Source organism: Alosa alosa, chromosome 18 (genome assembly GCF_017589495.1).
Source record: "Alosa alosa isolate M-15738 ecotype Scorff River chromosome 18, AALO_Geno_1.1, whole genome shotgun sequence".
Taxonomy (NCBI): domain Eukaryota; kingdom Metazoa; phylum Chordata; class Actinopteri; order Clupeiformes; family Clupeidae; genus Alosa; species Alosa alosa.
In genome coordinates, this window is record NC_063206.1 from 13,462,757 (window position 1) to 13,484,765 (window position 22,009).

At 41.2% G+C, this 22,009-nt stretch overlaps 1 protein-coding gene across 5 annotated transcripts in view; it reads left to right on the forward strand.

Moving 5' to 3' along the window:
• Nucleotides 1–4,775, forward strand: part of ccser2a (coiled-coil serine-rich protein 2a) — a 63,787-nt gene extending 59,012 nt beyond the window's left edge. For 3 of the 5 annotated variants that reach the window (XM_048269283.1, XM_048269285.1, XM_048269284.1), the window contains exon 11: nucleotides 2,266–4,775. In XM_048269283.1, coding sequence (XP_048125240.1) covers nucleotides 2,266–3,066 — 801 coding nt within the window. In that variant the 3' untranslated portion in view covers nucleotides 3,067–4,775. The remainder of the gene's footprint in view (nucleotides 1–2,265) is intronic. The other 2 variants (XM_048269288.1, XM_048269286.1) reach the window with 2 other exon arrangements.
• The last annotated feature ends 17,234 nt before the right edge of the window (nucleotides 4,776–22,009 follow it).

Genomic DNA, 22,009 nt, shown 5'->3' on the forward strand with positions numbered 1-22,009 from the left:
AACTTCAGGCCCAAATATGTCTGGATATTATGTGACATTAGTCAGTTTCCATGTACCGCACACTCATTTCTCCTCTTGCCGCTCTCCTCTGATGTGCTGTACGCTCTCATATATTAGTTCTGATGTGCTCGCTGTGTCCTTTTAGCTGAAGTAAACAGAAAATTCAAGGACCCTATTTTAAAAATATGCACAGCAGATGTTGGCACATTATTCCCGTGGTTGTGAAACATTGTTGTTTTGAAGGCCACCCTACCCTTCACAAACATTTTTACTTGAAGTGGATGAAACGTCCTCTAACACCGGCCCTGGCATGGAAAAGGGCTGAGTCACTCTAACCACATGTGTTTTTGGTAAAGAGAGACCCAGACATCTCTGTGGGGGAGGGAAAAAAGTGTGCTTGATTTTTAAGATTTCTTGACAGTCTGTCAACTGTAGTTTGGAATATGCTTTTGTATGTTTTTTTTTTGTTTGTTTGTGAAAAGCCCTCTCTCTCACACCTCGACTGAACTGAATCCATTCAAGGAAGACCAAGAGGAGAGTGCTCTGGCACTGAATGGCCTCCTTAACAAAGACATTTCCTCCTCTCCTCTTGACTTGTGGCAAAGTGAGGCCGTCCCTTGGATGCCCTTGTGTTTTGCGGCAGGAGAGGGGACCCTGACGGTTAGGGTTGTGACAGGAGTGAGGTGTCCGCTCCTCTGAGAGGCCCTGAGTCCCCTGGTGCCCGGAGGACGGTGAATAATGGATAGTGTCTGCAGAGGCCTCTCTCTCTCTCTCTTCCCCCCTCCTCTCTCTCTCTCTCTGCTCCTCTGCCCCTGCCTGCCCTTCATGGCTCCTCAGGGCCCAGGCCCCATGGGGGACCAGAGGGCACCGGCGCTTCGGCACTCCTCAATCTGCTAAACACACACACATTCTCTCTCTCTCTCTCTCTCTCTCTCTCTCTCTCTCTCTCTCTTTCTTTCTTTCTTTCTTTCTTTCTTTCTTTCTCTCTCTCTCTTTGTGTGTGAGTGCATGTATGTGAGAGAGAGAGAGAAAGGGAAAGAGGGAGATAGAGAGAGATGTGCACATAAAGTCCCTTGTCTCTCAGCACATAGCCCAGACTTTTCACTGTGCCATAGCCCCCCCCCCCTTAGTCCCTCTTACCACTATTTAGAATGGTCAGATAAGGATGGAAAACTTCAACTGGCACAGAGTAATGCAAAGCCATAAGAGCCATAGAGACATAACAAAACATACAGAGATAATACAGTATCCCAGAAGTGAGTGGTTCAGAGGGTGCTTAATACTCCACGGTGATCTCCCAGGCTGCAGTACCAGCAATGATCCTTAGGGGGTGCTGTGGTTCAGTGGTTTAGTCGCTAATATCATAAGGTGGTACCAAGTGAATTTTTTCACCTCCATCACTTTTCTGCAAATATATTCTGCACTGAATAGGTTATTCTTGCTACACAAATAGCTTCTACAAAGCTTGTTACACTGTTCTTGATTGTAACAGTGATAACATTGCTCTTCATGTTTTTCAGTAAGTGAATATTGAATGTATCTGAAAGAGACTCTCAGGGGACTTATTCAAAGGCAATAAGCTCACTAGCAGCTGTTGACAGAAGCAACTCCAATCATGGTATTCAGGCACATTCCTAAAATGTATTAATAATATTATATATTTTTGCTTCATAGTGTTACCATTTATAAATTGAATTATGTGTTGCTGCCAGTAGCCTTATAGGTCTACCATCTCAGCCATGGAAAATCATGGCATTCAAGCTCTCCCCAAACTCAAGACAACCTCTCTGGCATATCATCATCCTGTTTCTCTTCTCACCTTAGACAGAGACGAGAAATGGTCCCTTGGGAGTTGACTTTTGAAAAAGCACTTGCTCCAGTAGGAAATACAGACAGAGAGATGTCCCTGACCTTTTCAGCATGACGAAGCATTTGTCAAGGGCGCAGGGATGGGAATGTTTTTGTCAGGTGTCGTGTTCGATGGGGAGGATTTTTGTGCTACTTGCACCCTCAAAGCACGAAAACACTGCACCCCTTTTTGCTGTTGCATGCAAGGCTATTTTTCATCTATATGTCAATAAATTCAGTAAATATTTATTGAACATATAGTATGTGGTGTGCCGTGTGTTTTTGTAGCATGTCATTCACAGTGTTGCTTAATCATGATGAATGTTCTTTGTTTTGATAGTAATTTTTCTTGGCTTGTGCATGTAAAGAAGATTCTAGAAAATTCTATTCTAACAGTGTTCTTGTATTTCATGACAGCCTCCAGTTCTACAACCTTCCAGCACCTCCCCCAGCAGGCCCCACACCACGGGAAGCCTAGCAAGAACAGCCCACACAGGGGACCGCAGTGACCTCAGGCCAGCTGGGGTGGAGTCCCATGGCCAGTCAGCCTCCACCCTGGAGTTGGATGGCGCGGTCACCACTGCCCTTCGGTCTCTGCCTGACCCGGAAGAGCTCAGTGTGCTGCTCAGCAGACACCTCAAGATCCACGACAGCGAGGCTCCACCGCCCTCCAGACCCCGGAGTCTGGGCCACCCACCCAGCTTGGAGAGGCCGCCAGGGGAAGGGGCTTTGCAGGGCTCCAGGTCTCTGACCCAGCTCCCACTCAGCCCCCGCGTCCTGCAGCCTCCTCGCGTTCACAAGCGAGTGTCCATCCCGGTCCTGACGCAGGGGGACTCCTCCAGAGCATCCTCTGATTGTGTGGCGAAACCTAGTCTAAAGCCTGGGTTCGCGGCGAACTCAAGGCAGCTCAAGCAGCTCCCACCTCCATCCAGGGGCCTCCCCTGCTTCAATTCCGGGCCCCAGGGTGGGGGTCCAAGCTTGGCCACAATGCTGCTGGGCCAGCCCAAGCCCCTGGGGCTGAGGAGAGAGCCTACTCACATCCAGGTGGAGAAGGACACTGGGCTGAGTCCCAGGACCCGCACCCTGGTCCCCATCAACCTCTTGACAAGATTCCCCAAGCTAAGCAAGGCTGCTGCTCAGGACCCAGAGTTTGGTCCACGTAAGTCTCTCGAGGAGATACTCCAAGCCAAAGATCTACCACGAACTAAGCTCACCTGAGCTGTCGCACACCTGTGCAGCTTGCTCCGAACAACCCGTCCATTAGCTGTGACTCTTGACTCTTGACTCAGCCTTAGGAGAGACTGACGAAACAAGTTCATAAAGAATATGTAGCATGTTGCTCAGCTTCACTTATAAAAGTAGACACACATGCACACCCTTTGCCCATCAGTAGCTGCTCCTCTTTTCTATGCATAGATTCACAATCATAGTGGATTTTTTACGCAGTTTGAGATGTTGTGGTGTTTTTGAAGTAAGTTATATTTCTCAGGAAATCCCATACATAAAATCATCTCGCACCACAGGACCTTTTGTAAACACAAAAAAATATTTTGGTTGGGTTGATCCTCCTGGCCATGGCCTTTTTCAGGCTTCAGAGGGGGAGAGCATCTGCCAGAGTCTTTGATATCAGTCCATTTGTAATGTCTGGCTCACAGCAAATCGTACTAGTTTTCCCAGGCTCTATTTGCCAGTGTGGATAAGAAGTTTGCTTTGCTGATAAGAGTATGTGAGTGGGAGGGAAGTTAGGCATGTAACACATTTACTCTGAAAGTGTGTGAGTGTCATATTAAAGGAAGGGATGTATGACGATTGGCTTAGACACTTCCTCAGAACATATCTCAGTACTCCCCTCACCTCATCCTCCTGCCTTTTCTCATGAAAGGTCCTCAGAGATCAATCGCATACGCTTCGCCTCTCGCCACGCAATATTGACTTCACCAGACATAACCCACTGAAGCTTTTGAAGAGTTGGGCACCCCTGTTATCTTGTGTGTCCCTTTGTGTTGACCCTGCAAACAATAGTCAACAGTGGCGCCTGTGACCTTAAGGGGAGACACAGACTCCGCATCACGTGTGTTTGTGTGTGTCTGTGTCTGTGTGTGTGTGTGTGTGTGTGTGTGTGTGTGTGTGTGTGTGTGTGGCACTGTCATGACGCAGAGTGTCGCCCTTGCAGACCCGAAAGCTGCTTTACATTCGGGAACATGATTGGTGTCCCTCGTTCGTGTGTGTGCGTCTGTCTCCGTGGTAATTTGGATGATGGATGGTCCTGCCGTGGGTGGGAGACGGAGGAAGCTTCTCCCACTCAGCGTCTGACGGCCCCTACCCTCCTCCACCCTCCACCCACCCCCATCCACCCACTCCCTCCACTTGTGGAGGCATGATTAGAAATGAGCCCCAATGAGTGGTTCCCTTGTTTTATAATGATGAGGTCATTGTTCCTGGAGTGGTTGCCTATCTGGGCTGTTTGGCTGTGCATCATCATTTATCAAAATGAATTGACACAGGGGGTCCATGTGGGCCTGCGGATTGCCTTAGACATTGTATTCTGATTTGGAATTTTGTTGGATAAAAATGAGTGACTGTGAGAGATTGCATGATGTATAAAAGAAAAAGAAACATGTTGAAGGATGTCAGTCCTGTACTATCAGAGAAGTCAAAAACAAGATGACTGACGGGTCAATAGTTTTGGCTCCACAGGGTTAGTCATCAACAGTTTTGGTTTAATTGATTTGAGATACAGTATTATTTAAAAGACTAATATAAACATCAAACATAAATCGTTTAGATCAGACACAATTAAAGTACCTAAAGAGGTAACCAAAGAATCTTTTTTCCACATCTATTAGAAGTCTGGTGGTTGTCAGGAGAAAATGGGCATAAATGCACTCTCAAGGATAGCTATTATAAAGGACATAATGAAAAACCGACTTAACTGTCTTTATTGTCCACTTAATCTGGTCCACGACCATTGTTCTTCTCAGACGTAGTTAAAATGAAGCTGTGAATTGATTGAGGTACAGTGGGAATGATAGCCCCTTTATGTCTCAGACTGCCATGTTTGAAAGTTTTTTTTTTTTTTTTTCCATAGTTCAGACATGAGAGCAAGGAAATAAAGTGATAGAGGAACAATGAGAACAAAAGTGTTTCTGTTCAGTTGCTCAAAGCTTGGCAGACGCTTATATATGCATGGTTCCTTTGTAGCTTCTAGATAAATACAGAGCATCAGGACTGAAGTGCCATGGAGAAGTTTTCTGTCTTGCTTCTGAGCGGTCGTGACCAACTTAGCCTGGCATCATTTGTGATGCTCACTAAAATAGTCCCACTTTGTGTTGTCTGTGTGCAGTGCCATTCAGAGTTAAGGTTAGCTTTGTTTTTATTTTCAGATGCACACGCGTAGAGGGAGTGTGCATGCTAGACAGTACAGGGTGGTCAGGTGTTTCTGGGGTTATAGCCCGAGGCTCACACGTCCACAGCCTCCCTTAAGAGAGCATCCTCCCATTGAGCATGCACACACACACTCACACACACACACACACACACACACATGCTACCTTTTCACCTCCCGTTTTTAATGCATGAGACAACACAAAAAGGCTTCTGAAATCACATGCCAAACATAGCACTGCAATCATGGTGATCAGCCCATCCAAAAGAGCACCGTATTTTGGCGAGGTTGAGTGCCAACCATTGCCCGCCAATCCATCTCCCCACAGCTCCACCATAGCTATCAGTGTGGCTGTGCATGTTTATTATAAACATTTGAGGTGGAACTGAATGCCTGTCATTACCCACATCCATCCTGCCTGCATAAATTCCTATACAGGCTTGTTGCTATTTGTCTCATGTAGCCAGCCATAACCAACAGGGAATCAATCTGCCCCCAATCAATCCCCATCTATAGACCCTTTCATCAATAAAAACAAAAACAATGCTTGAACGTTCTATTTGGGCCCCAATCTACTTCCTCTGCATTAAGATAACATATGGAATGTTAAAACGGAAGCCTTGTGGGGCCAACTATGATGCTGATGATGGAACCCTCTTGAAAGGGTCCATACCTACCCATCGTCGTTCTCTGACAGGCTGTCTCTTTTTTCCCCTCTCACTCATGTGCGTGCAAGCCCCTGCACATTGGTGTGCATTCGTTTGCCATAGATCTCTCCGTGCACCATCTCTTTCATGTTGTGTGTTGCCACCGAACAGAAAATCAATAGCTAATGCTGAAACTCTATTCACCACCCGTGTCTCCAGTCCGGATGCCACTGATTCGGAGTGAGATAGTGTGAGTCTACGTGTGGATGTGTAGCAAGAAGCATTCACTAGAGAGAAAGAGATAGATCCGAATCTTTTTTTTTTTATTCCTTTTTTGTTTGACTTGAGGTTTAAGAATAAGACACAACGGCACGTGTGTGGGCTCACACCACAGAAACACAGGGCTTCACTCTTACACCACCACCACTAGTTCCTGCATGTACAGTAGTAGAAACGTCTGACTGATGGGGAAGAACAGGGCACTTGGATGAGCAGCTGCAGTCAGTCTGGATGAAATGGCTCCTCAGCATCCAGACTCTCGCCTCCTATGTCTCTGCAAGATACACCATGTGAATGCCAGTGCCTCAGGCACTTCATGTGTGACCACACAGAGTCCTCGTGCACCTGTGTCATCGCGTGCGGCCACGGTGCATGCCTTCCATCTCGCACCGTTGCCAGTCGACTCATGCTTCTGGCAGCAGGACCGTTCACATCTCCCCTGGATGTGTTTTCACAATGAGACTCTTTTTCAATACACACGCCACTAGTGTGCTCCGCAAGGACTCTACCAACTCACCTCAATAGAATGTGTCAGTGAAGGAAAAAATAATTACAAAAAAAGACAAAAATCCTCATGTTGCATAGGCTTGTAACTGGTGTGTGGTGGATGGGTGCTCATTGCACGTTTGCTAGGGGGGATTCATCACATAACACACCTTGGGTTTCTGTTCTTTGGCTTCTATCTAATCAAGCATCAGTTCCGCAGGGTCAACTCAGCTAAGCTTGTTTGCCCATTGTATGTGTGCAATATTAGAAGAACAAAATGAGAAGTGTATTATGGTATAAGTTACATCGGTAGATCAGACAGAAGTCTGTTCACAACACTGTACATCTAACAACTGTTGCTAACCTGTGCATATGAACATGTAATTATATATTCAGTAGATCCTAATCAATTAGCGATCACAAGCACTTTAAATGACATGCTACGACATTGAAAACTGGAGGAACTGCAGCCTGCTGGGCCTTTCATGATGTTATTTTCTGTGTATTGTTGGCTGATTTACATTTTTATTTTATTCTCTGACAATTAATTTATTGTTTATGTAGGATTTTTTTTTTTTTGGTTGGTTTGTTTCTTTTTTGGCTGATGTTTTCTTTAGAGGTTTTTGTAAGGCTGCAATAAACGCTGTAACAGACTTGCTCTCTCTTTGTGGTTTTACTTTATTGGTGCCTACATAAAGAGTGGTACTCAGCACGCTCTGCTGGACTCCACTTGTTTTCCTCTTTCCTGCATTACAGACAGTAAAGTCCCGCTCAGAATTCCCCAAAACTTAACAGAAATAGCCGTCATTGTCATGGCTGCCATAAACGTCATCATCGGACACACAGAAAGATGTCACAAAAAAAGTCGACAAATAAGACTATATAAAAATGTCCTTTTGTAGTAGGCACATATACACTGCCCATATACACCTTTGGATAGAAGTGACTCACACATAGTGTTTATTGGTGTAGCATAGGCCAGGAATAGTTATTTGTCTTACTTACGTATCCCCAACATGATGTGTGCTGCAGAGACAGCCTCAAGGTTGATCTGTATCCCATTGCGATCTGTCTGGATAAGCCAGGCCTGGTCGGCGATCTGTCTGGATAAGCTAGCTCAACAAGCTCTGAGCCTCTGCCGGCAGAATGGGAATGTATTTGACATCCCTGCTCAGAAAGTTCTGTCATCATCTCTTTTTTTTCCTCCTAAAATGTAATACTTTTAGGGACTTTCCTAACAGGTAGTTTATGTATTGTGTTGTGTCTAGCTGGCCCTGTAGGGAGGAGGATAGGAAGTTTGAATTGAAACTCAGAAGAACTTTAGAGAGAGGTTGTCCAGGTGACTTCTCAGCAGGTGTGCCCATGATACTGTACACATTAGACTTTGAAGTTTGACGTTTTTGGGGTGGTGGTGGTGGGGGAGTCGGGATGGAGGTTTAGCCTCCTCCCAGGGTAGTAATCAAAGATTCTAGAGTGCTACGCTCTAAGATCTTCAGTTGTAATCCTGGTTTGGACGCAAGGGAGAGGCCTTAACGTTTTCTTTCATGCATCTGTCTAGCTTTTCACTCAACTGGAGACCATTTGACCCATGTCCACCCCCATCCCACCAATCACTGCTCACCCATGACAGCCAGAACCAAACATTATTGTCAAACTTTGGCACTGTACATTTCCTATTACCTCCAAAGTTTACTTTTGCAGGGATGGGAATGGGGGAGAGTGTGTGCACTCTGTCCTTATTTTGCCTCTTCTGTTTTATGCACTGTTGCAAAGAGGTTACATTTTATTTGAGTATGATGATGAAAAATGGAGGGAAAATCTGAAATAACAAAACTTTTAAACAGTCCTAATTATCAAGCCAAACAGGTAATGAATGGTTCGATGTTTTCTAAAGAGTTGGAGCATTAGAAACATCCCACTGTGACCAATGTTGCGAACTCATTGGGTTTGCTATTTTCAGGAAGCCAGCAAATTAAATGTAATTAGATGCTGAATTTCTTGTCATAAAAGCAATGTAGTTACAAGATGGATTCTGTGCACTTGCCCGTAACAAATTGTCTCTGAAACTCACAGTCCCATATGCATGCAAGGTGTTTGAACACCATTCCAGCTATGGAATGTCAGAATTCAGCTCACAGTCCGTATGACCATAGACCCACTATAGAAGGCCTTTCTTTGCCAGGTCAACTAGGCAGATGGATAAACAGTCCTTACTATCAAATAAGAAGATCTGATGGTCGGGAAAGGGGTGTCTTCATGGGCGGATTATGAACTTTCGGGGCCCTGGACCCAGATGTATTAAGGGCCCCCCACTAATTGTTGCATATGTGGGAGGGGGGGTTTGGGGGCCCTCCCCCAGAAATGTTTTAATTTGTTTGATGTGATTTCCTGTATTCTGGTGCATTTTGGGGATGGCCAATACTAAATTCAATCAGATTCATAGCCTACATCCTGATTTGTTGATATTGAGGCAATGATTCCATGCAAAAGCCTTGGGCTTCAGGGCCCCCTGGGCCTGGGCCCGGTAGGCCCATGCAGTAATCCATCCCTGGGTGTCTTAATTTATGTCAAGGACAATATAAACTGTAAGCAGATAAAATGGTCATGTGATTGTGACTTGGAATGTATACTGTAGGTCTCCAACTAATACTTTCAGTCCAAATGTCATTTAATGTAATTAGAATTTACAGACTGCCATCTGCTAAAAATGTGCTTTTTGAGGAATTAAAGGCTCTTATCAAGGAAGGTGATGACGAACAAAATTACTTTATTAGGATATTTTAATATCAACTGGCTAGATCCAGCTAACAGATATGTGTCAAAAGGTATAGCGAATGTATTTGAGCAGGTTATCATAGGCCCTACAAGAATAACTGTATCCTCAGAAAATAAAACAAAAAAAGATTTAAAAAAAAATAACATTAAAATTACATGATGTATGAATAGGATAGATATAAGTTAAATATGTATCAACCACAGACAGTGACAGCACCAGTGCCTGTAGAGAATGTCCAGGGATGGAGGCTGTGTCATGATGTCTTATTTGATTAACTGCAAAAGACAATAATCATCTGACCTCAGCCTGATATTGATCAGCCTGACATTGCCAATCAGAAACAGGCTACTGCTTAGTCAAATGTAAGCACTTGCAAGTAGATGATAAGGATGGTGAATGGACATTGTGAAAATGGACACTCTTCACAAAATTGAACAAGTGGCAGGTCTGTATAGTAGGCAAACAAAATATGAAGTTAAGGCAGCAATGGCTGTTTTGTTGACACCTTCAAGACCTCCTTCAAGAGTATTTGCTTTTTATCCATATACTTTCACAAATCACGATGCTATTCTCAGAATACAACTTTTAAATATCAGCCAAGTATGTTTTCATAGGGTATTTTGGTGGAAGTTACCTTTTTCCTGAATATACTTATTTGCTATAAACTGGGTTTAAATAAATATAACTTACATTCATATATTGTCTAAACAACACAAACACAGTTCAAAAGTACAATGCAACAACGCAAAAGCATCAAAGGCATATGGTGGAAAAAAATTATGCTGAAACATCAGAGATACCCTTGTGCATGTCAGACGAAATTAATGGCTACAGTAAAGTTGGCAAGGCATGTGTCAAAATAAGGTAAAGAAATCACTGAACACCAGGTGAAGAAATCACTGAACACCATGTGCAAATAAATGCAAGGTAGGACATTTTCATAGGACTATTTGGAAGATTTTTCATTTACATGTAACATATGTCAACGATGCCACACTCATACTCATCAGTACTTCAGTCACAGCTCTTCTACCTACATACACATACAAGCAACAATGTTTTAAATAATCTTATTTAAAAAACAATGTTTTAAATAATCTTATTTTAAAAACAATGTTTTAAATAATCTTATTTAAAAAAAAGGTGAAACCCTGTATTGAGGAAGGTCTCAAATCTGCTAATTCTGCTAACTGTCCACTTAAACTGATTACTTTATACCATATATTTATTGTGCTTAACTGCATGCTGCAAGACTGTGTGTCTGTGTGTGTGTGTGTGTGTGTGTGTGTGTGTGTGTGTGTGTGTGTGTGTGTGTGTGTGTGTGTGTGTGTTATTGCTGCAAAACAACTTATAGGTTTGTCCACTTTAGCTTTCATTTGAGACCAAGATTATGCTTCTACACAAAGGGGTTCATATGCAGTAAGCATTTGATTGTCGGTATGTATTTTGGATAACCAAAAGTACTATGGGGAGTTTCCATAGGGCATTTTACAAAACGCATGAGAATACCTTGGCAAATAATGGTCTAAAGTAAGTAGTTTTCATTCTATATTGATCTACTTTTGCACACATCTTCACAAGACCTGATACTAGGGCTCAGTTGTGTTTCTAAGTCATGTGTGACCTAGAGGGCTGAAATGTGGTCAGTTCAGAGATGCTTGTTATCTGGCAGAATGAGAAAACAAAATTCTAGCCTCTGTAACTCTGTGTCAGTACATCACACAGTTATTCTGATTATTTTCCAAGAAACTACAGTGTCTCAGATTTCCAAAGAGGTCAGACATTTGATTATAGGCCAAAGTATGTAGGAGCAATGATCTCCTAAGTAGATGATGTGCAATGTCAGGCAAAAAACTCAAAATGGGGCGTATGCATAAGAATTTAGAGGACCCCAATTTCATGTTGAAGCTTTCCTTCTGGCAATTTGCTTAATTATTTACATGCCTACAGGCAAGGTGAAAGCAACTCATAATCTACATCATAAGTCTCCAGATATTACAACCTTTCTACTCTTCCACTTTTGTAGTTTTTTTTTTCTCTCATATATTTGCTCAATACTCATTATTATCTTTTGTCTGTGAAACTAAGGTCTGGGACCCGTTGTGGTCTAAATGCACATCACACACCCAAGCGAGGATACGGAAATCTGTCTGATAAATAAAGTGTATTTAGGGATAGAACCTAAATTGGGGTTACAGATCAAAACGAAAAACGATGGTTCCATGCTATCCATGTGGGGCTACATGCCCACCAAGTTTCATGTACCCCGGTCTTTCAGTGTCCCGGGAATCCTTGACGGAAAATTGGCCATGCGCGGCGGTCATAATAATACCGGTATATGAGGACAGAGACATTATGGAGTAACACTACTATAGTTGTAACAAGTTTGCAGAGCTTATCTCTGTTGCATGTTGTCAGTAAACAGACGGTGAACTATCTATGGATATCCTCTTTGCCAGTAGATCACAGAGGGGTGAGCGCACTTGTTGAAAGTATACTTGCCAGTGCCTCAGGCTTGTTCTTTAGTGCCAGTGCCTCAGACTTGTTCTTTAGTTGGGTTTAGTAGACTGTCGGCGTGAAGAATCAACGTTAACTGTGATTTTGTCTACTTTTGCCGAGGTGGTCGAAATTTAGTTAGAAGACACTGAGTTGGCAAAGTTTGCCTTCTGCTAGTGTTAGGGTTGACTGTGCTTATCTGTTGTCATTGGGAAAACTGCAGTACCACTTACAGTACTGTAGATGGACTGGGGCGTGCTACATTAAAGAATATTATCAATTGATTATTATTATGACCGCCGCGCAGCGAAGCGGCGGTCATATAGGTTTAGTCAGATTTTTTTTTTTTTTTTTTTTTTTTTGGGGGGGCAATTTAGTGAGACAGTTAGAATCATATAGGCCTTTCAGCGTGATTTCTTTTTGTGGAAAAAATGTGCTGGACTGGGCGGCGGTCATATTTTGTACCGCTCTGCGGTACATCTAGTTTATTTTTGCTATTATCAAAGAATATTCCAATGAGCATTTACATTTTGTAATGACTGTTCAATGACTGGTTAAGCTAATATGAATGCACAAATTAGTGATTATAGTTCTACATCAAATGTCACAGTTCTAACTTAGTATAGTCAGTCTGACAGCTGATTAACACTTGGAGCATATAACTCACAGAGATTAAATAATTTAGGGTCAGTCCTGAATGATTTTCATTTGTGCCACTGAATTTGATTTGTGCCAAAAGATAAATTCATTTTATAAACCTGCTCCTTCGTGTTTGCGTGTCAAGTTGAGGCCTAATTAGCAGATTATACAGTATGTGTTTGTGAAGTCATGCTGTCATGGTGTTTTTGTCGGTTTTGATTTTATGTAAGTGTGTGTCATTCTCCTCCACACTCTACATAATATCCTGGTCGTTAAATTACCTGTCCAAATATTCACAGGTTCTTACAGGAGGGCAGATGTGTATCCAAGTTTGTGGTATTTCCTGCTTTAATCTAGCCTAGTTGAACCTAAACAAACCTGTTAGCAAATTTGAATTTGCTGCACAGGTTGGTCTGGAAAGGAGCCCATCGGTGTCCCTTTCTGAATCACCAAAAACCCAAGAATGTGTATTTTCTTTGAAATTGAGTAAACATCTGCATTTAAAACTGTTGTTTACAAGAAATACTGTATATGTTTGCTGCACTTCTGAAATTATTTGGTAAGACTTTAATGCACAAATTTAAGTTTAATTTCACTTCTGGTTATGCCTGTGGAATCAATAAACGTTCGGAAACGGGCGTCAATGGGCTCCTTTCCAGATGGACCAAATTAGCTAACAGGTTGGTTTGGGTTCACTCAGACTAGCTCTAATCTGTAATGACCGCTTCAGCCAATCCCCTGTGTATTATTGACATGACATTTTCACTGACAAGGAACCAGACTGACATTTTCACTGACATCCTGAAATCAGACGTCACACAGTTCCTGATGACCTGTAATGCATGTGTGTTTTTTTATTAATTTGCTATAAATTGTTGGTTGTATTGTTGGTGAGGATGAGTCATCAGCAAAAACAGACTCATAATGATGAATTAAGAGCACACCACTGAGCTTTAAAAGAGTTTTCTGCTGTAATGTTGAAGAAACCTTTTTTATGAGCTTAAGGCTATGACTGTTTAAATGTCTCTAAAAGCTGCAATAAGAAAACCATAAACAGCATGATTATTTACACCTCGTGGAAAGAGTCATGATGTAAAAGCATAAAACTGAGTTAACTTTTCAGTTTCTATTATTTTCATCTCACATTATACTTTGGCACATTTCTTAGATCAGAATTGAAATTCTTTAACACCATTTTCAAGAGGTACTGTCTTTCAGCATGCATCATAGTGCTCAAAGCGCAATCCGACCCTGCTGCCTTATTTCACTTGCAGATTTGTTTAACCTACCCCCCTTCCCATTTGGTTTTCTTTTTTTTATTATTTATTTATTTATTATTTTTATTTTTGTGTGTTTGTGTGTGTGTGTGTGTTTTGTTTTTTGTTTCCAATTGTATGTGTGGATGTATGTGGCATTATACATTGCACATTATTTTTAGTTTTGTGTATGTTGTATAACCTGTACAGTGTAGACTACGTAGTGTGGATGACTGGAGAGGGTGGGGAATGAAAGGGAGTGCATTTGAAGGAAAATGGAAAATAAGCGTTTTGATGTAAATTGTTCTTTTGCTTAAACCTGTGAAATCAATAAAAATATGTGTAAAAAAAAAAGAAAAGAATTCTCAAAAACTCTCAAAAACTGTTTGTTCATACTCCATATCATCTTATCACTTGTTCACATCATTGAAGCAGTGTATCCTCATATTGAACAAATAGTAATGCTTTATGCACTGGTTTTGTACAATGGCTGCTGTTTTTTTTATTTTCATTTGCTAATGTTGTGTTCAAAATGCTGAATAGTCCTAGCCCATAAAACAAATTGCCCTTATTTCATCGCTTGTGTCATTACATGCAAATGTGTTAAACTAGCTGTCATAAGTAGTTGTCATAACTGTCTAGCATATATAAATATACTGTATGTGACCTGACAGACAGGAACATCAGGATGTATAGAAAGATGTACAGTGGTGCACAATGCTATAAAAACCTTTGTTTTTATTTATACTGTCACAATGTCTGTCAACGGAAAAAACATATCCACTGTCTTGCAATCAACCCACTCCACACACAATAATACAACTTAAGTTTTGAAATAGAAAATAGTGCTGCCTTTTACATTGTTCGCTATACTTACAGAGTAAACTGTCATATTGACAACAAGACAAAACAGTTTGACTATCTTGATACAATGGCGTCAGGATGTGTCATTTTGATTGCACTGACAGTTTCACTGGTATAAATATTGGCTTTTATAAACAAAACATTTGAGCAAAATACATGCTTTTGCAGGTAATCCATTGTTTTGAGAAATGCACTAACTGTTGTGCAAATGTGACGAGAAATTTGAAAAATGCACCATTGACTGAGAAAAACTGTAGTTCAAAGAGTTTAATCCCAAAAGCACACACACACACCGCACACATTACAGAGACAGAGAGAGAGAGAGAGAGAGAGAGGGAGAGAGAGAGAAAGAAAAAGAGAAAGAGAGAGAGAGCAATTTCAACTTTCTCTGACTCGGATCAGGGCCCTGACCTAATCGACAGCTTATAATCATTGTGGTAGAGAAGGCATCCCTTGGGTGGTGCCAATGATAAATTCAGAAAAGAAACCAGCCTGCCTTCAGGGTACGTCTCCAATTTGAACTCTTGATTTGAATTCTCCTGGTGCTCTGTTCTGGGGTTGATTGTCAGAAACAACAGAAACTTTGGAGCAAAGTGAAAAGGTTACGTATGGAGTGAATTTCTTGACAAAGAAGTCAGGCTGAGGCTTACATGATCATGTCATTGTGTAAAGTTAAATTGTTAGCAGCAGGATTGTTTGGCTAGAAATATTACAATACTAATTTCATGACATTACTAATGGGGGTGTCCAAATAGAAGACTACTTCACAAATGTGTTGTTATACATCAATCAATCAAATTATTAGAGTACAAATTCAAGCTGCATGGTGCCATAAAAATACACAGAAATCATATGATTGGTAGCAGTCCTTCATAAGTTATTAGCTAGGTGTGTGTGTGTGTGTGTGTGTGTGTGTATGTGTGTACCTCTGAAAATCTCTGAAGTTGTTTTTTCCACTTATGTTGACTGTATGATAAAGCATTGCACTTTAGAGCATCATTATATGTAATCTTAAAGCCCAGCTTGCTCATTTCGGATAAAAGCACAGTGGAAAAAGTGGACTTCTTTGAGCAACTCAACAGATGTTATTCTCATTCTGGTTCTCACTGGAAACTAACAGCATGAGGGATGAGGAAGCAGCTCTGGATACACACTTAAAACACCAGCATCCTCATCACCCAAGCCCCAGGTAATTGCTTGCTGGGACCTCATGTAATGATTCCTTCCAGATGTCCAGGGGATGATCAAACAAGTGTCGGAGCTTCATTTGATGTCTGCCTTGTGCAAAGAGCCCTCAAACTTTTTGGTTGAGCTGACCAAGAGAGAATGGCAAATGGAGAATCCCAGTGAATTCTCAAAGCACATTTATGAAGCTTGACTGGTGTAGAATATTCTATAATGACAGGGCTCTAGCCAGCCTGAGGTTTTACTGTTTGATTGCTGTCAAATTCCCAATGTAATTGCTCTGGCTGCTTTTAAGCATGAGTATTGTGGCTAATTGGCCAGCGAGAGAGAATCATAAGAGCATAACAATGGAATGGGAAATCAAAAAGTGACTGAGATATCAAAAAGGCAAATAGAATATTAAATAGAGATGGAGAAAAAATGAGTAGGCCTGAAATACTTGACCCATTGCTCATCTCTTTCTGATAAGCTCTGTCTCGGTTTCACCTTATTTCTCACCCTCCACCCACTCACTCGCCGCTTCCCTCCACCTTAACCTTGATTTCACCTGGCTATTTTTGTTGATGTGACTCGAAGAGTGTGGAGGATTCAGACCTGGATTCAAGACCCACTGAGTGACTGGTGTGTCTACACGTTGGAAAGAGCAGTTCACATTCTATTCATAAACATGCCATCTCATCCAAGCAAGAGCATACTTGCCAAATTGTGAAACCTTTGCTCTGAAGCACAATGGTGTGATTGTCAGTGTCAAAAGGCTGACTCAAATCTAGTCAAATGAGGAACTTCAGAGCAGCACAGTCGGCAGAGACAACAGTATCATTGAGCCTGTGATGCGGGCAATTGCAGTACAAGACGCCAAAAATCAAGCTGGAATATTTTGAGTATGTGGTTTGGAAGTCGAGAGGTGACAAAATATTCATGATTGTCTATATGCAATGGCTGGATAACTGGCATTTACCACAGTTGAAATTGTCCTGCTGTGGATAGGGGTGACGGGGAATTGTGTAAGCAGTGGAGGCCAGTCCATTAGAGTGAGCCACAATAATGAACATGTACTGTAGCAAACAGCAGTTAGCAAGAAAGCAATGATTAACTACAACAGTGTGGTGTCAAGAGAACAAGGTGTATTTTTAGAGGTGTGAAGCGTGTATGCTGTATGAGGAGGCATATGAAAAGAAGCTGTTTGGTGTGAGATGGCTGGTCCCAGTGGGGATGAACATGGTGAAGGGCATGGAATGTTCAAATGAGACATGTGGCTGTTTATATCCTCAGAAAGAAAAAAGGCCGCACTTTGCATATATGTGTTTTATTGCACAGACGCGTTTCGGCTTAACGCCTTCCTCAGTGTGCTCCGTGTTTATATCCTATCTGCAAAAGTGAAGAAAAGTTACATAGTCAAGTTTTTGTTTTCAAGAAGTTTTTTTTTCAATGTTCTTGACGTTTCAGTGATTAGCTATCAGGGTCAGTGGTTTACTAAGTTGGTCATAAATTATGTTAGAGAAGGAAACATATTTGACAGCTCTGAGTGAGTCACCATCTTCTAAGAGGTTATTCGTATGGGGTTGAGAGCAATTTAATAGGCTTAAGTGTAATTGTATAGGTTTCTGTTTTTTTTGTTGTTGTTTGTAAGTTGGTCCAGATGAAGAGATGAAGAGACCCCCTGACTCCCACAGCCTGGTCTCCCTGTGTGGAGAGCTTCCGCTGCAGCATGACAAGAATCCTTCCCCACCCTCTCATTCCTGTGGGGTTCGGGGTGGTGAGGTGTTGACTGATTAACCCATCCTGGCAGACGGGAGAGGTGTGTGCGGGGGTTGGGGTGTGTGTGTGTGGGGGACACAGCGTTTGGCCTCAGCCTGTGCCCAACATCCCAGAGCTCACATCAAGAGCTCGGTCACAAATGAGAAACAGATTTCAGCATGACACATGGCCAGCACTGCCAGGTTTAATGGGACCTGATTGCCAGTGTGTTGCCTCACCTCACCCAGGATGGAACCAACTATGGTGTGCCATTGTGGAAACCTTTTTTATTATTATTATTTTTTTATCTCAAAGCCGTGGAGGGGAAAACTGTGCTGGACACACGGTGTGATAGCGCTGACATGCCTTTGAAGATGTGCAGTATGTTTGTTATGGAAATGTATTCAACCTGAGATTGCTCTTTTGATCAGTCCTCCTGTATTTCTATGGACCAACACGAACAGAAATATGTCACTTCTGTCTTTGTTTCATTAATTATTTCCCTCCCTCTTTGTTACTATTCACTGTTGAAGGTTTTTGAGGTTTGTAGCTAGACAGCTATCAGCTGAAACAGTTCATACCTTCCATTAAGAGACGGTGATACATGTTATGTATCTAGATGAACAGCACTAGCAGTTATTAACATTATAAGAGGAAGACACCATTAGCAGTGAGGCATAGGTGTTCACCATTTTGAGCCATCATTATTTTTTTAAGCAGGGAGAGTTGTCATGTTCACACTGAGTTTCCTGTACTTATTACCACAGTGGAAGCCCTGTGTGAATAGGGTTGAAGATTATTAATTACGTGTTGCCTGTGTACCTCCCCACATAGGACTACATTTCTTTAATTTCATATATCAGTGCATACTCTATCTAGCCTAGAAATCTAGACGCACCCAGGCCTAGTCTAGCAACTCTCCGTTGGCTCGTGAGCTTGAAAAATTAAACTTCTATCAGGCAAATCAAATCGTGTATAGAGTCGTTAGGCGGGCTTAACATAATGATTGATGGCAGAGTTGCAACGGTTTGGCTTGAATTCCCTGCTACTTGAAAACAAATAAGATGGATGTTGCTGTTGGCGAACAGTGTGACACGAGTTAAGCTTTTATTAAGTTGGCAAAAGTTTGAACTAGCCAACTAGCTCCGCTGGTGGGAAACGCATGGGACTCATAGCGCTGTCCTATTAGAGGGAGAGCAGCTTCACAGAAGAGAACTTCTGACAGTAAATTTGAGGAAAAGTTGGTAAACCACCCCTCTTACCTAATTTAAGGGTGCTGATTCTGAATATTTTGTTTACCAAGCTCAATTCTGAGTTCTAAGCCGCATAATCAGCATTTTAACATAAAATAGGGATTATCTTTGCTTATTTTCCCTAAATTGGGTTGATTTCAAAAGTAATCACTAAAACCAAATAAAAGTGTTCTCTAAATACATGTTTGAGCATTAAAGAAGCCATACTATAGTTTGTTAACATATTTAATGGGAACATGATTACAGTTAACATGTAATAAACTCAGAAATTCTAATCAAAACACAACCATATTTTTATTGCTAACATAGTGAGTCACTCGTGGTGTTTAATGCATTTCATCACAATAACAAATTGCACGGATAACCTTCAACTCAGAATATATCCTATGAACTTAGATAGCGGGAATAAGCCTAATGCAGAACTGCATCTACCGTCAGCAACAACTGTCAAGTAAAAAACCTTTTACTTCTAGTAACACTGGATTTGGTATGTGTGCTTGCCTCCATACTAGAGCTTGATAATGTGCTCTTCTAATATGTCATTGAGCAGGATCACTTGTTGGTGGTAGAGCCTCCGATCCTCGACATCTAGAAAACAGAGTGACTCTGGCATAGTGTTGTCACAATACCAAAATTATGACTTTGATACAATACCTGCCATAAATATCTTGATACTCGATACTGAAGCGATATCCAAATCCTAAAATATCTGGAAAAGAAAGGACGCAGGCCTCGTCCAAGTGTATTGAGTCATTTGTGTTGAATTTGGTGCACTTTTGGTCAATTCTGGGTTTCAAACTTCTAAACGTCCTACATAATTATTATTTTTGTAGTCAGTAAGATAGTAGTTTGTGTGTGATTAAGTTCTTTATTGTTTGTTATAGCTCATTTATATTGTGTGATGTTTTGGCAATAAATTACCTTTAAATAGCCAAAGTAGGCTAGATCAAGGTCAGTGTTCAAATTACTGCATGCAAATCACTTAATGCTATGCAGAAGAGCCTAATCTTTAGGCCATCTGATGTAGGCTACCCTAGGCCTTCCTGTGTTTATGGGATTTCTTTGACAGTTGCAAAGGGAAAAAAGTGAAGATAGTCTTCTTTGCTCCCAGTGTAATTTAATAAGTACGTTTCAACCACTCTTTGGGTCTTAATCAGATATGCCTACACCGTTATTACATTACATTACAAAGCGACTAACAACATGGTAACAGTTAAGTTTTAAAGCAATTCTCTCAACAATTTTAGGACAATTTAAAAACGGTAGAGAACAGTAAGAATAAGCATTGAGTGCTGTTTTTAACCAGTTGAGTGTCAGTTCAAGACGGATGGTAAGTGGTAGGGTCAGCAAGACTTGTTGTAAGTGGTGCTATGAGAGGAGATGTTCTCTAAAGAGCTGGGTCTTCAGGAGTTTTTTGAAAATGGAGAGGGATGACCCTGCCCTTGTAGGAACTGGCAGTGTGTTCCACCAATGAGGAACAACAGATGAGAAAAGTTTGGATTGGCCTGAGTGTATCTGTTGCAATATCTGTGTGCATTCCTACATTAGGTCTATTTCTTTGATAGTCAACATCATTTGCTACCACATAACAAATACCAAATAACAATACAAAAGTATCTAACAAACTTTCCTGCATACTTCTTTAATGTGCTGCAGTCAGATGGGTGCCCTAAAGACATAACTAGATCTAGAGCATCTATTACCAGTGTTGAATGAGCAGTTTGTGTAGTGATCACTACTGGACATTCCACATTGCTAGACAGCACATGAGTGAGGATGACTTATTTCCACTTCACAAATAACCATCGCTATCTGCAATAGCTACAGTACAGGGACATTAATCAGTTCATAGCTGAGGATTTGTCCTAGGTCCACTTCCCTTTCAGCATCATATGCAGTAATGATGCACTGGAGAATGTTTCTTTTTGTTGCACTATAAAGGATATCTTGTCTAAATTTTATTTTTATTTGCAAATAATGCAATCTCCATAGCACTCCTCAGCAACCCTCAAACATGCACACTCTTCCATTTTTTTGCATGGCTGGGATTTGAATGATAGGAAAGAGCACCAGTGAGATGTTTTAACTAGGCAAGCACAGTCGCCTTTACAGTAAAAAAAGCACAGTGTAAATCCTCTGTAAAGACTGACAACTGTTCATAATAGTTAGTGACAAAGTACTTTCTACAGAAAAATGAGCAGTCACCTACTATTGCATCAATTTATTATCAATAGGAATTTAGGAATCTATTTTGCTTCTAAACGTCATACTGAATTTTAGCTATTATTTCAATTTATATTTTACTTCTTATTTTCATTTGCTACTTGAGGGTCATTGGGGTAATTCCTGTCCTGTCCTACAACATACAGTATCTGATACATAAAGAGTATATTAATGCCTTATTTTTTGCAATTCCTATGATACCAAAAAGTATGTGAATTATGCTAATTATGCTAATTAGCAAGCTTAAAACTCAAAATTGAGCTTGGTAAACAAAATATTTGAATTCAGCACCCTCAAATTGTGTGAAATAGCCCCTTTACCGACTTTTCCTCAAATTTGCCAAGAGGACTTTTTCTGAACGTTTGTTAGCTATCCAGTGCTCAGACCCTACATTTTAATGTGGGTCTGGCTCGTCAGGCTATACTCTAACTCTAATGTCATGGAAATTAATTGGTGCCAGGATACAAGTTTTTGCAATGTTTTATCTACCTCAGTTGGAAGTGTCGAATTAAAAAATATGCTTTTTGTTCTTTATAATTCTGTTTAAATCCAAATCTAGTTCTTTTTTAAAAAGAAATATCATGCATTAGTGGTTTATGGTAAAATGTCAAAGGATGAGTGAATACACCACAGGTACACACACCTTGCACAACAGACAGACTGAGGAAGTCATTTGTCCCCAGGGCCATTGAACTGTTCAATGCTTCACTTAAGGGAAGAGGAGAGATAGACTTCTCCGCATAGTCTGTCTGCCTCTTCACCCCCTCCATGTTTGGATACTGTCTGTCCACTAGCCACTTTTTACCACTGTCTTTCTGCCTCGCTGTTTGCGTGCTATATTAGCACATATGCATAACCCCTCCCTCCATGCCACAGCCGAACTGTGGCCACACTTATACCTTTTCTTAATATAGTTATATATATAGATATATATA